At 34.1% G+C, this 15,587-nt stretch overlaps 2 protein-coding genes across 2 annotated transcripts; one reads left to right on the top strand and one right to left on the bottom strand.

Moving 5' to 3' along the window:
• Nucleotides 1-578: 578 nt before the first annotated feature.
• LOC18051958 (shaggy-related protein kinase eta) lies at nt 579-6,621 on the top strand. The gene is made up of 12 exons (XM_006446751.2): nt 579-828; nt 2,177-2,269; nt 2,534-2,593; nt 2,682-2,954; nt 3,041-3,115; nt 3,192-3,248; nt 4,180-4,320; nt 4,464-4,514; nt 4,594-4,689; nt 5,187-5,270; nt 5,551-5,652; nt 6,068-6,621. Exons 1-12 carry the CDS (start codon nt 697-699, stop codon nt 6,161-6,163), a joined length of 1,260 nt encoding a protein of 419 aa, XP_006446814.1. The 5' UTR covers nt 579-696; the 3' UTR covers nt 6,164-6,621.
• Nucleotides 6,622-8,978: 2,357 nt separating this feature from the next.
• On the bottom strand, nt 8,979-14,711 carry LOC18051556 (aspartate aminotransferase, mitochondrial). Its single transcript, XM_006446753.2, has 10 exons — nt 14,362-14,711; nt 13,970-14,055; nt 11,831-12,037; nt 11,555-11,660; nt 11,294-11,398; nt 11,028-11,200; nt 10,463-10,622; nt 9,643-9,738; nt 9,441-9,535; nt 8,979-9,339 (listed from the first exon to the last, which is right to left on the bottom strand). Exons 1-10 carry the CDS (start codon nt 14,533-14,535, stop codon nt 9,267-9,269), a joined length of 1,275 nt encoding a protein of 424 aa, XP_006446816.1. The 5' UTR covers nt 14,536-14,711; the 3' UTR covers nt 8,979-9,266.
• Nucleotides 14,712-15,587: the final 876 nt, after the last annotated feature.

Consider the following 15,587-nt stretch of genomic DNA (forward strand, 5'->3'; position numbering starts at 1 on the left):
ATTTTTATTTTTTTAAATTTATTAGTTAACAATCGCTTAAGTGAATTTTGTTAAGAAGAAGATGAGTTAATGAGAGGATTCTAATTAATTTTAGTGAAGGTCTATTCATTATTAATGTGCTTGTTTTACAAAATCTATCAATGAATCGACAAAAAACATGTCATAGGAAAGACATACCTTATCTTAGCAATTGAATGGTATTAATGAAGCGGATAATGCATTAAATATATTAAATAACAATTGTAACTATTTGATAATTGACACCATATTTAATGGATAATATGATTAACTCCACACACACCACTAAAACAAATTAACAAAAAATTTAAAACAACTCTTGGCCTCTTGGGCAACAACAATACAATTAGACGGTAGGCATGCTCGTACGACACCAACTAAAATAATGAATGAATATTCGGACGTAATATTATTATTTAAAACATAAAAAGAAAGAAAAAAAAAGGTGATTGGAGCGTGATTCACACTGCCACGAACAATCGCGTGGGTCTAAGTAGAAAGTAAGCTGCCTTGTGTTTTTTAATGTATCCAAACCAAAACCAAAACAGAAAGTGAGACAGAAGAGAGAGAAAGTAAAGCAAAGCGAAAAAGAAAGAAAAGAGGGGAGAGAGAGGGAGAGAGAGAGTGAGTGTATGTGTATTGAATTGAGAGTTTGAAGCTGTAGCAGCTGTAACCCACATGGCTTCAATGCCCTTGGGGCCTCAGCCTCAGCCACCGCCGCCACCACAAGCACAAGCCCCACCATCGCAGCAACCGCACTTCGACAATGACCTGCTGAAACGACACCGTCCGGATATGGACTCCGACAAGGTCTCCTCTCTGTGTTGCTGCTTCTTTTGCTTAGTAGTATATGGTAGTAGCTTCGTTTTAGATCTAGCTTAGTTGAAATTAGCTTTGTTTTAGCTTATATTCTATTTGATCTGCGATCCCACTCACTTTCCGGTTGGTTTTACTGTTTTTTTCCCCATATTATTCTGAAGTGTTGTTACGCACTGTTCATTTATTTATTCTAGTTTTTATAGGGATGGATAAAATACTTTAACAAAGTAAAAGAAGGGAGAATAAAATTGGATTTTTTTTAATTTAAATTTAGATTTTGGTAGAGAAAGAAGAGAGGTATGTTGAATTTTGCTTGAATTTTAAGGTTAATAAGCTTAAAAATCTTTGCATTTTGGGTTTTCTCAGCTACCCACAGGTGCATTAAGATTTTTCTCTATTTTTGGTACACCCATTTCTTTTTTTACTTTTTATTAGTTTGATTTTATATTAGATTTTTGGGTCTGTCGCAATCTTTTGTTTTTGGTCCCGGATAGATGTTTTGGATTTGTGTTTCAAGAGTTGTAAATTCTTTTGTGAAACTTTTTGCTTCTTTTTCTTTCGCTTTACGTAGAGTGTTCTTAAATCTGCTGTAGTTTGCTTCATCTAGTGAGTGTTCTTCGATTCTCTTGTGAATAGTTTCTTGTTTTAAATGCTAACTTTTCGATGCATGTGATTCTTTCTTGTAACTTGTGGTCTTTGTTTGTTGCTTTTCCTATACTTAAAAATAACACTTCATGATCTTTGTGGCTGCCTTATAATCTGCATTCTGAGGACATCTTTTACTTCCACATTGTGGTTGATTTTCTTTTCTCATCTTGTGGTTAATTTAATTTTTTTAAGTATTAACACGTTCTAATCAGTTCTCATTTTGTTTGCTTGTTTGTTGTTTGTGCTTTTAACTGTTGCTAATTGAATTATTAATTTGATCATCGTCGATTGCTTTTTTGTCGCTTTCAACAAAGACATCAAGTGTTATCATAACCCCAGTTCAAAAAGGCAAGTCACCATAATTTCACGGATAATGATGCCTGTATCTGACTTTGCATGGATTACAAGTGGATATGGTAGCTTCTAAAATACAATTAATTCCATGAACAATTGGTTAACAGGATGCCGTGTGCATTATAAACATGTTCTTGTACTGGGTTTATAGTTAATTAAGATGGAATCTACTTTATTGCCCAATTATTGTGAGTTACAAGTGGCTGTGGCCACATTTTTGCTTCAACAAGCGTCCTACATGCAACAAATATCGAAACAAGTGTCCTAGTTATCACATGCATAAGTAGCCCGTTGCAAGTGCCTTTGTTAATTCTTTTTTTGTTTCTGCGAATTGCAGGAAATGTCAGCTGCAGTTATTCAGGGGAATGATGCTGTCACCGGCCACATCATTTCTACCACAATTGGAGGCAAAAATGGCGAACCCAAGCAGGTGAGTGCATGGTCTTTGTTCAAGGATGTCTAAAGCAAAGTTTCATTTTTTCTAACTGGTCATTGTGTCATGCTGCTCTTATTTAGTTCAAGCGGTAACTTTTCTTGAAAATTGATCAATCTTATATCCCGATTATTGTTTTGCTAATATATTATTCCCTTTTTGTGCCTAACAGGTGATTTTTTCTATATATATCACTATACCTTGATGTATCAGAGCTTTGAGTCATTGTTTAATTAATGTATGGGTGTTTGTTTCTTGCAGACGATCAGTTACATGGCAGAGCGTGTTGTTGGTACTGGATCATTCGGTATCGTTTTTCAGGTATTAGCTGCAAACATATTTATTTAATAACAACTAAGGTTCCGTCTATTCTTCTACCCATTATGTCTCTGATTTCAACCGTATTTAGGCAAAATGCTTGGAAACTGGAGAGACAGTGGCTATAAAAAAGGTCTTGCAAGACAGGCGGTATAAAAATCGTGAACTGCAGTTAATGCGTTTGATGGATCACCCGAATGTGATTTCCCTTAAGCATTGTTTCTTCTCCACAACAAGTAAAGATGAGCTTTTTTTGAATTTGGTTATGGAATATGTTCCTGAGACTATGTACCGGGTGCTGAAGCATTACAGCAGTATGAACCAGAGGATGCCCCTCATCTATGTAAAACTGTATACATATCAAGTATGTTTTATTTTCCTCACTTACTTTTTTGAAATTGCCTTTCGTTTTTACAAATCCTGATTATTGTAATAGAAAACGTGTCTCAGATCTTTAGGGGCTTGGCATATACTCATACAGTTCCTGGGGTCTGCCATAGGGATGTGAAGCCTCAAAACCTCTTGGTACGTTACTCTTTATACATAGCTATTCTATGAGTTTCTGCTTTCAGAACCTAATGCACCAACATATTTTATGTAGGTTGATCCACTCACCCACCAGGTTAAGCTTTGTGATTTTGGGAGCGCAAAAGTTCTGGTAGGTGCATCCCCTTGTCATTTTCATTTAAGCTCTTTCAAGTGTTGCCCGTGTTAGAAACCCCATAGGGATCTCCTGACAAGTCAGTCATGACCATATATTCATTAAAAAGTTCTGGTATAAGCATTTCTGAGTTGTCACTGCCTAATAAAATGGAGAATAACACAGTTTATTCCGTTCATCCCTAAAACAGGCTAATGCTGTTTTATGGAGAGCATCATGGTCTAAATTCAGTTTTAGATAATGAGAAAGAAGTCATCATCTTTCACCTATGGTTTTGTTGGATGTATGCATGAGTATGTTAGTAGTAAATCACATGTCAGTGTAGAATTAGTCCAGTAAAGGATAGGCTAGGTTTGATTGAGCTTTTGGGTTGAAGATGGTATCCAATTTGTGTAAGGTCCTGGTGCAAAGACTATAAATTTCTCCTTTTATGTTAAGATGTGCGAATGGTTTGGCTTTTTGGGTGACCACAGCTTTAGCGGCATACTCCATGGCAAGTGGTGACATCAGTAGCCTTGTGGCACCCAAGTTAGTAGAAGGTGATGAGCTCCCGTTGTTTCCCTATCCTGTTGTAGAGCTACAAGTCAATGGTTGTCAGCTTTGAGTTCCTGGTTGATTGCTTGTACGCTTGATACTGTGAAGGTCCCCGTACATGGGTGCATTTATTAAATATTCACATATGGAGAGTAGATACAATGGATATATGTGTATGGGCAGCAAACCCCTGACTAAAGAGTAAACTGGGAAACTTGTACGTGAAATGAAATGGTCCATGACCATTGAGCTTAAGCTTTTTGACAAATAGGAATAAGATAGTAGTGCTTTAAACATTATTATTGCATTTTAATGAAGTTATTAGTATTACCCCAGCTGGAGGGTATTCTGTGGTACATTTTCTGATGAATTTGTCTCATTTCCTGGATATCAGGTCAAGGGCGAAGCTAATATATCGTACATATGCTCTCGATATTACCGAGCTCCAGAACTGATTTTTGGTGCAACAGAGTATACTACATCGATTGATATTTGGTCAGCTGGTTGTGTTCTTGCCGAGCTGCTTCTAGGCCAGGTTAGTAATATAAGTAGCTATTCAAACTTAAAAAATTTTGTATTGCCTACAGTTTTCTCAATTATATGTGAAGCTATGTGCTCAGTTTATATGTGTTGCTTGTACATTTTTTACTTCTAATTATTTCAATTCTTTTTTCATAGCCATTATTTCCAGGGGAAAATGCAGTTGACCAACTAGTAGAGATTATTAAGGTGAGCAACATTATCTATGCCAAAACCATTTACCAAGGTTTATTCTGCTCAAATAATCATGAGATCATGTGTGAGTTAGGTTCTTGGTACTCCTACTCGGGAAGAAATTCGATGCATGAATCCAAATTATACGGATTTTAGATTTCCTCAGATTAAGGCTCATCCTTGGCACAAGGTATACTCTTAACCGCTTTCTTTCCCTGATAAAATTGCTTAATGGTTTTCTAGAAATGATTTTCATTTCAAGAACAAGATAATGAATGGCATTGGATTTTTTATTTACAGGAGTTTCTACTTCACAAAGTTGTTTAGTGTTATAAGTATGGACATGGTCCAAGAAATTGGGTTTTGTACAAGAACAGGCACCCGTACCCACACGTGCCACTCTTTTGTCATTCTACTTTCTAGACATGAGTGAATTTACTGTCCTCAACTTTGAGTCTCTTGATTTCTGAAAGCATTTAGATTTTTTTTTGTGTGTGTATGTGTGTATTTTATATATATATATATATATATATATATATATATATTCATTTTTGTATATATATCTAAAAATTTCGGTTAGATAGTGTTTGTTTCTTGGTTAACGAGTCAAATTATAATTGTTGAATGGAGATTTTGTTTCAGTATTTCTTTCTACTTGTATATTTACTGCAACATTCCTTAATTCAGGTTTTCCACAAGCGAATGCCTCCGGAAGCAATTGACCTTGCATCAAGGCTTCTTCAATATTCACCTAGTCTCCGCTGTACTGCGGTGAGTTGGACTTTGTCATCTACTAATGGAGATTAAACGTTTGTGCTCACTTAAAAGCCCATTTTCAAATGAATTTTTTTCTATCTTTTTCACTTGGTAAAAAACAATTCCTACCTTCAAGTGTGACATCTTCTACTCTGGGTGTCAGCTGCCATTTCCTCATCTATCCATTATGACAATTTGAAACAGTTGAATTGTTATTATTGTTATCATTTTTTCTTTATTTTTATTTTTGTAGGTGATTACTATTTTTCTTAATAGCCTTGTTTTCTTATTGTAGCTTGAGGCATGTGCACATCCTTTCTTTGATGAGCTTCGTGAACCTAATGCCCGCCTTCCAAATGGTCGCCCCTTTCCTCCGCTTTTTAACTTTAAACAGGAAGTATGTATCCACTTTGTTAATTAAAGATTATGAACCACTCAATGTTAGCGGTACAATCCTTGTGTATATTTCATCATGCTTTAGATGACATAGCATTACATTGTTGACACACTCAAGGGCAGTGTCTGATTACTGCTGCCTCACCTTAAAATAGTACATGGGATATTCCATTGATGTGGAGAATCTGAGCCTTTGTTTTTGTAATGTTATCATCAGAATGTCAATCAAGATTTGACATTTATGTGCTATCAAAGCCATTGATTTAATTGCACGCCATTCACATGCCTTTCATGCTAATTTAGTATCATTTAGCCCGTCATAGATAAATTACTCTGCTATATATACATTGAAGATGTTTTGGGAGAAGTTTCCTTATTTTTCTACCTGATCAATTCTATTCGCATTCTGATTACAGTTAGCTGGAGCTTCACCTGAACTGATCAACAGGCTGATACCAGAGCATGTGAGGCGGCAAACAGGTCTTAGCATGCCACATTCAGCTGGCACGTAAATATGGTGACATGAAACAAGTATCAAGAATGCCATTGGTGGAGGGAAGTGAATGAAAGAACCTTCCTGGTCAACATATATTCAACATTTTGGCCTAGTTGGTGGATCTTCGCACCGTGCAAAGATGTATGCATATACTGGCTTTTGTGCAAAGATGTATGCATATACTGGCTTTTTGGCTTAACCTTGAAGTTGATGATTCTGTCTACTATGTCGATCATGCTATTTCCCTACTTTTTTGTACATTGTTTTGAGTGCAAGGATTCTGAAAAGCTAGGAGTATAAGAAAAGGTGACTGTATTTATGTCTAGCTAGGTAGGAGTTGCAAATCCCAGCAAGAGCTCAAGGGCTCAGTACTGTAGTAGTTTGGCTTGCTTTCTTGCTTGAACTTGGTGTTATTTTCACATTATGTCCATGCTGATCTCAAATGGAAACTAGATTTCGCTATTGATCCCTTTCTTTCCTGTTATTTTTGGCCGGTTCACTTTCTCTGCACTTTAGAGCTTCGTAGATTTAACTAGTTTGGAAAAGGATGCAGAATGTACAGGAAACTTGCAGTTTAGCAGCATAACTTAGTCTTGTTTTATTATCTGTTAGAATAGTTTAGGCATGGAGTGATGAAAGGGGTGTGTGTGTGTATACTACATATATAACAAAAGGAAGAAAGTGCCAAAGAAAGGAAAATGTAAACAATTATTAATCAATTGAAAATGTAACAAGAACTCTTAGTACCTAATTGTTTCATTACATCCTTATTCTTATATTCGCTCCCAAGTCTGAACCTGTCCAACAAGATGTTGAGTGTTGACTGAAAGCAACTAATACTATCAAACACTAATGGACAGAAATTAATTAATGGGAAACATGATCAAGCTTTAGTGTTTGAATCAGGATGCAGCGCTGCAGCAGGTTTCGGTGGCGGTGCCCAAGGCCAAGGGTGTACAGGCCAATTGATGGATGGCATTGGTGGGAGTGTTCCCCATGGGCAAGGCCATGGACGACCTGGAGCTGACGGTTTGAGGTGGTGGCACCAAAGGCCATCGGCCGTGGCCGCCCCATGGCATGCCCCAAGGGTGGAACCCAAACCATGATAGATCTTGGCCATAAGCTAAATTTGATGATGCTGATGCAGCCTCATTTCTACCTGCGACTGCTAGCACTTGACTGCAAACAACAAACGACAACAAACAAAATGAAAATGGCTTTTGCTCCTTTCATTGCTGCTCAGATCTAATTAAAACTCACACTCACTCACTAATTAAAACAAGGCTGCAAGTGCTCTCAGCAGTCAGCACCGTAGCTTGACAGCTTTATATAGGACTAACAAAAGAAAAGATGGACACCAACATAAGTTTCGCTAGGTTATCCTTCGATTTAATTTAACATTTTTCGAATTGGTATGGGATGACTTTACTTCAAACGGTAGCTTAATCTTTCCAAAATAGTTGTAAAAGAGTTATTTGTTTTTTTTTTTTTTTTAACATTTGGTGTTTTTCACGAAACTTGAACTCTCGAACTCGTCTTCCTGCGTGCGATAAATCATATAATAAATTGCATATACGGTATAGATTAATTATCTGCGGTTCATGAATCGTACGATTATCCTGTTAGGCCATTTTTGGATGCTATGATTAATTTTAGGATTAAATATTTATTTCATATTTGGCAAGCATAGTTGGATTGGATTAAGGGGACTAAATTTGAATTTAATCCTAAAATCATGGGATTAATAATACTAATTTATACATGGATTTAGATGGGTTGAGATTTAAAGAAAAAAAATTGTCCATTCATGAGACTTTTATTTATATCAGTTTTTTAACTTACACCTAATATTAATTAATTAATTGAATTTTTTTTATTTATGATTTACTCTTTTTTTTTATTATCTATGATCTTATTAAATTGGAACCTTTACTTCTACTTACTCTCAAGATTAAAATTCATTACTGTATATTTAATAATTTATCAATAAAATTAACCATTTAATAATTTATTGCATTATTTGATTGTACTAGATTTAATAATCACTAATATAATATTAAAAATAATCATGAAAATTAATTGTACCACTAATTAATTGATTTTATATAATATTTTTGATATTTGATAAAAGTTAATTAAATATTAAGATTGTTTTATGTATTGTTATTTGATTATTATATTATGACTACCCAATAACTTATTTACAATATATTTAATTTTCTTATTAATTACTTTTTAAATTTATTTTAATTATGATTATAAAATTTCATGAATAATTGATATTTATTTTTAAATATCAACTTAAATGCTATTTAATATTATCTAAATATAATTTAAAATATTCTAATATGGTATAAAACTATAATATAATCCAACTTAATCCAATCAACTTAATCTAATCTAATTCTAATAAATAGTCCAATCCAACTTTGTGTGCCAAAATGTAGCCTAAAAGTATAAAACAAAAATAAAAATAAATTTTTTTTTAAGATGAACCTCAATGATAACTTTATTAATTAAAAGAAAAAACTGGAGGAGCCGTAAACTAATCAAGACTTGGGAATAAACTAAGAACAAGCCAACAATTCAAAGAAAGGTGAACTAAACTCGTGCATCAACGCACCAAATGCAAGAACCAATTATTAATGTGTTGGAATTAAAATCAGTCCTTTGATTATAATTATCAAGTATTTTGGGTCTCATCATTTAGTTTTATGCATGATACATGCCATTTTCTAAAGGAATCAATAAAAATAACATTTCGAGCAAAATTTCCTATTTCTGCGCATACAATAACGTTTTTAACTTCTCTTAAGTCTCAAAGCCTCATATGTAACTGCAAAAATTTTGCCCCGGTATCATAGATAGTAGCGACCAGAAGTTTATTATACAAGAATGAGATAATTCAAAGGCTCTCTCCTCCCTCCTAAACAAAACAAACTTAAAAAGAGGGAAAGCAGCTCCTGTGAAAGAGCAAAAATAAATTATGTCCGTTATAATTGTCCTTCCCCCAGTCATGAAGGGAATGGCAAGAATATTTCAAAAATTTATTGTATTGCATTGTGCCCCTGTGTATATATGGCTGCCTACAAAATTGATATGCAACTTTTATAAACAAACTAAGTAGATTTTGTGACCTCATGAACAGCGTTTGCAAGATATCCGACATTGCCTGTAGTTACTCCGGCCATGCTGCATAATATGGTATAAAAATTAGCAAATATGAATTTGCAGATGCATGCATGTAGTTGGGTATCACACATGATTGTAAAAGTTGTAGCTGGATATCATACCTGATACGACCATTTCGCGTCATGTAGATGTGATATTCATTGGTTAGACGATCCACCTGTTCGGGTGTCAACCCACTATAGCAAAACATACCAATCTGTTCGCAAGAGCCAGCATTTTCATTAACACACAAACAAATGAAACCTGTCAAAGATAAGTTTGGCAAATGAAATTGAATGATGGATTTGCCAAATTTTGCCATACCTGATTAGTTATGTGTTTCCATGATAAGGGTGATCCCAATTCCTCGAGGTTTTCTCGAAGCGCAGTTCGCATTCCAATGATGCGATCTGCCATGCCCTGAAAGAGTTAATTGTTAATGATGGATTCTTTTCTCAGCATTGTTAATTCAGGAGATACTAAAAGAGAAAAGAAGACTATAATAATATTAAAGCCTGTTCAACTATAGTAGCAGTATAAACTCAAAACTACGATGTATGCTCCCTTTATTTTCTATTCGTTGGGAGGTAAGAACCTTTGCAACTACAAAGAGTCAAGGCATTCACCTCCAGGACAATCAAGCTACAAGAAAACAATTCCAGGAAGAGATAATAAATGATTTCTTGAAATAATTTTGATGGTCTGTAATTTCATCCATAGTCGGCAATCTACAAGGAAAATTCCACTCTAGGTAAGAACAACATCTACACAATTGCGGAAGTGTTTGCACAAATTTCAGTTTTTCTTGCTTAAACTGGATCCCTCCAAATATGGGTATAAATTGTAGCAGCCCATCTAAGTTCTAGTAATTAATCACATTAACTCTAGACCTGCAAGGTTGCATGACAAGGGATATTCCTTATGCTCTATTATATTAAAGTTTTAAAGTGAAAGCCTTCATGATATACATAATTTTTACCCTCCAGCCTAGCCCACAGAATCACCGGCAAGGCATGCGTTTGCACTTACATTGTGCTCATGTTTACTCATCTGCTTATACATGCAAATTTGAAGACTACTTCATGTATTAAAACCAAATATAAATGAAATAAATAACAAAAGAAGCCAATGAATAATAAATTACCTGAACTTCCTTGAGCCATAATTTCTTCAATTCTGCATCTCCAAGGATGGTTGAGACTATGAGTGCACCATGAACAGGAGGATTGCTGTACATGGGCCTGGCAAGCTGCTGCAACTGACTTTTAACAGCCACTGCTTGCTTTTCATCTTCACATAGCACACTGAAATGATTAGCACAGCATCAATGAGAAATTAGAAGAGTTGTTGCTTTAAGAGTTCATTAAATGAAATAAAACTCCTAACTCCATTGCTGTGTTCCTAAGTTTTGACTTCCAGGGAAAACCAGCTGTTCATCAGGTATGCATGGCCATCTTATTTTCAGAGGAAATTCGGAAGTATAATGTCAAAATTAATAACCAGCAATCACATTAAGAACATAAAATTCTATCATATGAAAAATCAGGTTTGCACAATTGCAATTGGTATTGGTAAACCCATGTCCACCCTCCAGCTAATCCAAAAAAATGCCAAACCAATTTTTTTAAGCCAACTGTTGTAAAAATGCTTCACAACATGAAGACATGCAATTGATCCAAATGATCAAACAAATAATAAGAAGACAATACCTAAGGCATCCTACTCTTTGGCCATAGAGTCCCATATTTTTTGCATATGACTGGGCTAATCCAAGTAGGTGACCATCCTTGAGAAAAATTCGGATGGCCTTGGCATCTCTCTCCGGATCACCACTGGCAAAACCCTGATACGCCATGTCAAAGAATGGGAAGTGACCTTTTGCCTGAAAATGAACATATTATTATATACAAGGCAAATTAGTCAGTATCAAAGTATAAAATTAGATGAAATGTAATACTAGGCAACAAGTATTTACCTTAATTTGGTATGAGATCTCTTTCCATTGTTCCTCTGAAGGATCCACTCCAGTGGGATTGTGAGCACAAGCATGAAGTAGAAAGAATGAACCATTTGGTGCATTCTAAGAGGAATATAAACAGAAAACAAACAACAGAATGTCAGCATTGTGGATTTAACATAAAATGGAAAAAGAAATGGAACCCTAAAAACAAAAAGAAGAAAATGACTAATGGTTGTGTAAAAAAACCAGTTCTGAAACTAGAATGGCCATACTTACCTTAATGTCATCCATCAGTGCTGCAAAATCTAAACCCTTAGTCCCAGGGTGATAGTAATGAAAAGTCCTTTGAGTGACATGGGCATCTCTCCAGATGTTATGGTGGCTGTTAAAATTTCATGTTAGAACTTAGAGGACATTTCAAATTAAAGAAAATAGGAGGAAGAAACAGCAAACTTCTGACTACATAATTAAATTTTCAAAAGTTAAAAAAATAGAAACAAATATCAAATATTTGACTGTGAAGGGATAGAGCAAGGGAGCAACAGTACTCACTTGGACCATGTTGGGACAGGTATGTAGATTTGAGAATCAGGATGAAAACGCTTCTGAAAGTCTGCAAAAAGTCGGCATGCACCAGTCCCTGAGAGAGATTGTACAGCTGCTATCCTTTTATCCTTGATGAACTCAGAATTATCTCCATAGGCGAGCTTCAGAGTTTCCTCCACCATTTTCACACTCCCTCCCATAGGAAGATACTCCCTGAACCAAAATATTCATAATTTGGAAACCGAAATTATAATATTAATAAGAGGAGGATAAAAATTTCAAAGCAACCCTATCCAATTACTTATACAACCAGCTCAACCGTCCTTCAAGAAGGGCAGGAAAAGGCAGAAAAAGGAAGGGAGGGGTAATGAATAGAAGTAACAGATGTTCTATGCTCACACAAACTCACACTTATAAGGAAGCTAGGAGAGATTAGGGCAGTGGTAATTTGCACCTAGTGTAGTTTGCCCAAAAAGAAGAGAAATGTGTACAAATGTATTTCCCTCGTTGAAGGTGTTCTTAATCTCCTAGAATTAAATTTCCAAAAATGTACTCATTGCCCTTTGACATATCACAGCTTCTAGGGGCATATGGTAGGGATATATTTTACATTCCTGGAACTTGGCAACTGTATTTTGGAGAAGCTGAGACATTCACATGGAGTAAAGAACAAATTACTTAACAAAGTAGAAGTAAGAAAATGCAAGACAAAAGATATTAAGAAACCGAAAAAATGGAAACTGCACATCATAAGATATTACAGTCAATACGATCCTTTCACAGTAATGTGCCACAGTCCAGACGAGTTGAAAAAAATCATTTTTTAAAGACGGCATATTTAAATTGTTCTGAATCTTGGTTTATCGTATGGACTATTTGTTTCATGGAGTTGGATTTCAAAACCATATCCATTTCTGTCCAAAGAAAAGCAGCAATGTGAACTGCAGAGTATAAAAACATAAGACTACTAGCTTCATCAAGGTATATCAGACATAAAAGCCCATAATTGAACTCGGTTGTAAGTCAAATAAGTATTGGTTTATTTAACCTACCTCCCTTATTCTACTAAAATAAAGCAAAAAATAAACATTTACTGCAAAAAATTCACATATTTTCTTTTTCCTAATAAGAGCCGACAGTAGTGACAAACCTTCTAAATTTCATGCAACTCAACGTGTGTTTGGGTTTGCTTTTTAATATTTTACAAAAGTATCAAAAAGAAATTCTTTCCAGAAATGCACGAAGTGCTCCTTCACAAGTGCTTTTAAAACAAAAAAGGGCTTTAGAAAAGCATCTACCAAATGTTAGTCCAAAACAAATGAATGCCCATTTTGAATGGCCGATAGAATTTTTTATATAAAAAGCTCTTTTAATTTGTACAGTGTCATTTTGTTGTAACTAGAGAAGAGCTAGTTAAGAAAATTTTACATCTACCGAAAGAAGCTGAAGTTAAAGGTCTATGGGAGAAGACATTAGCAACTCCTCCCCCCCCCCCCCCCCCTTGTGTGACAGTGTGAGTATGCTTTTTTTTTTCCCTTTTGAGCCTTGTGTGAGTTTGGTAAATAGCTTAAAATACACTTATTTTATTTTATTCCAATCATGAAAAAATTATCTAACTATAGAGTTTTTGCCAAAAGCTACTATTGACAACCAAGCAAGCAATAATTTTTCGGTCAAAAGCTCTACTAGTAGAAGTTCTACTTGAGGAAGCTAAATGGAAAAAATTATGTTTTTGAACTTGGCCAAAAGCACTTTTATTTAATTCACCTAGACGCTATAAAAGATTCAAAAGCTATCTTGGAAGCCATAACCACACTGCCACAAATCCTAACTAGTTTTGACCCCAAAAAGGGAATCTTATATCACCAACAGGCCATGATGTTTCAAAGCACACAATAATAGAAGACAACAGAAAGGAATCGAATACGTTAGTGGAGTTATAAAGGTGGTACTTTAAATTGAACCAAGCAGAAAAGTAGGGGAAAAAAAGAAAAAAAAAAATCATACACACAAATCTTATTGCTACATGTAAAGCGAAAAAGAACAGAATAAATATTTATCGGTTGATAAAAAGTCTTGCAAAATAGTAATATACTATTTTTATTTTTGACAACAAAAAAATATAAAGTACAAAAAATAGCTCACATGTTGGCGGTTCCAGCAATTCTCCGCTCTGCTTCTCTGACGCATTCAAGAACAACTGGCTTTCCATTATCATCTCGATAAGCTCCCTTAATCACCATTAATCAAAAGCCAACAGATAAATGATTTTATTAATTTAAAATACTAAAAGAAAATGAATAAACAAAACAAAACATGCCAAGTGTCAACCAAAATGATAGCTACGGAATGGATGATTAATAGAATAAATAAATAATCTCCTGTTTGGCTACAGAGAAAATTATAGGAGAGAACATAAATTGAAGTTCCTACAGGGATCTACTTTTCTACTCATCTGCGATCGCCAGCTGAGCTCAGAATTTGTGTTCCTTTTTTTTCTATATAAATTTACAGCTGAAATTGAGAGAGGAACTTACGACTCCAACATTGACTTTATCAGGACTGGGATCTGCCAAGAAAGCTTCAGTGACGCCGAGAATCGGATCCTTAGGAGCGGGCTCCACGTTCCGCCACCACGACGACATCCATCTAGCTCCTAAAACAGAGCTCCGACACGAGACCCGCTCCGATATCAAGCTCCGCATCGCCATGTAAATGAATTGGATTTTTCTTCTTCTTTCGCTCTAATCTTAAAAGAATAAGCGAAGAAAGATTTTGGTAATATACTTGGCTTTGAGGATGTGCCAACTGCCAAGTCAGGTGTTTATTGGGCGGCGTTCCAAGTTGTTGCAACGGACCTCGAATTGCGTGACTATCTCCTTCTTTTCATTTCATTTCCCATTTGGGTCCGCCTATGTTGCAACAGTTGCAACATACAATAACTTTTGTTGTTTTGTATTTATTACATTACAACACCTTATATTTTCTGTAAAATTTAATAGGAACTAAAAGTTATAAATTTTTACATATAAATCTATTTTTAGAATAAAATGACATTTGAAAAGAATTTTAATTTATTATTGTTATTATTAATATCATTATTATTATATAAGATTATTGCTATTAAATTTTATTATTTTAATTATTATTATTTATGATTATTACTGTCATTATTATTATTAAAATTTATTACTTTTATTATTTTAATTGTTATTATACCGTAATTAATTCATTATTATTAATATTTATCATGTTATGATTAAAATTAATGTTATTATTAAAATATATTAACTTTTTTATTTTAATTATTTTAATTGTTTTAATTATTGTTGTTATTATTTTTATTAATAATAATATTATTAAAACTTATTAATAATTTTTATTATTTTAATTATTATCATTATTAATATTATTGTTTCAGTTAATTTTGTTGTTGTTGTTATTATTATTATTGTTAAATTTTATTAATTTTTTGTTTTAATTAACATTATTGTCATAATTGTTATTTTTAGTTTTATTATTATTATTGTTTTAATTATAATAGATAGGGACACAATTAACAAAGGGCATTTTAATAACTGATAATAGTTTATTCCAATTATAAAATAAAGTAAACACATTAATGAGAATGTTGTTCATTCCGATTCCGATTCCTTATTACGATTCTATCTCATTTTGATTCTTATTTAATAAACGCACCATTAGAATGTGCTTAGAACATAATATTGTATATTGTTATAATATTGTTCACATTAATTTATTA

This window comes from Citrus clementina, unplaced genomic scaffold (genome assembly GCF_000493195.1).
Source record: "Citrus clementina cultivar Clemenules unplaced genomic scaffold, Citrus_clementina_v1.0 scaffold_2, whole genome shotgun sequence".
Classification (NCBI taxonomy): Eukaryota; Viridiplantae; Streptophyta; class Magnoliopsida; order Sapindales; family Rutaceae; genus Citrus; species Citrus x clementina.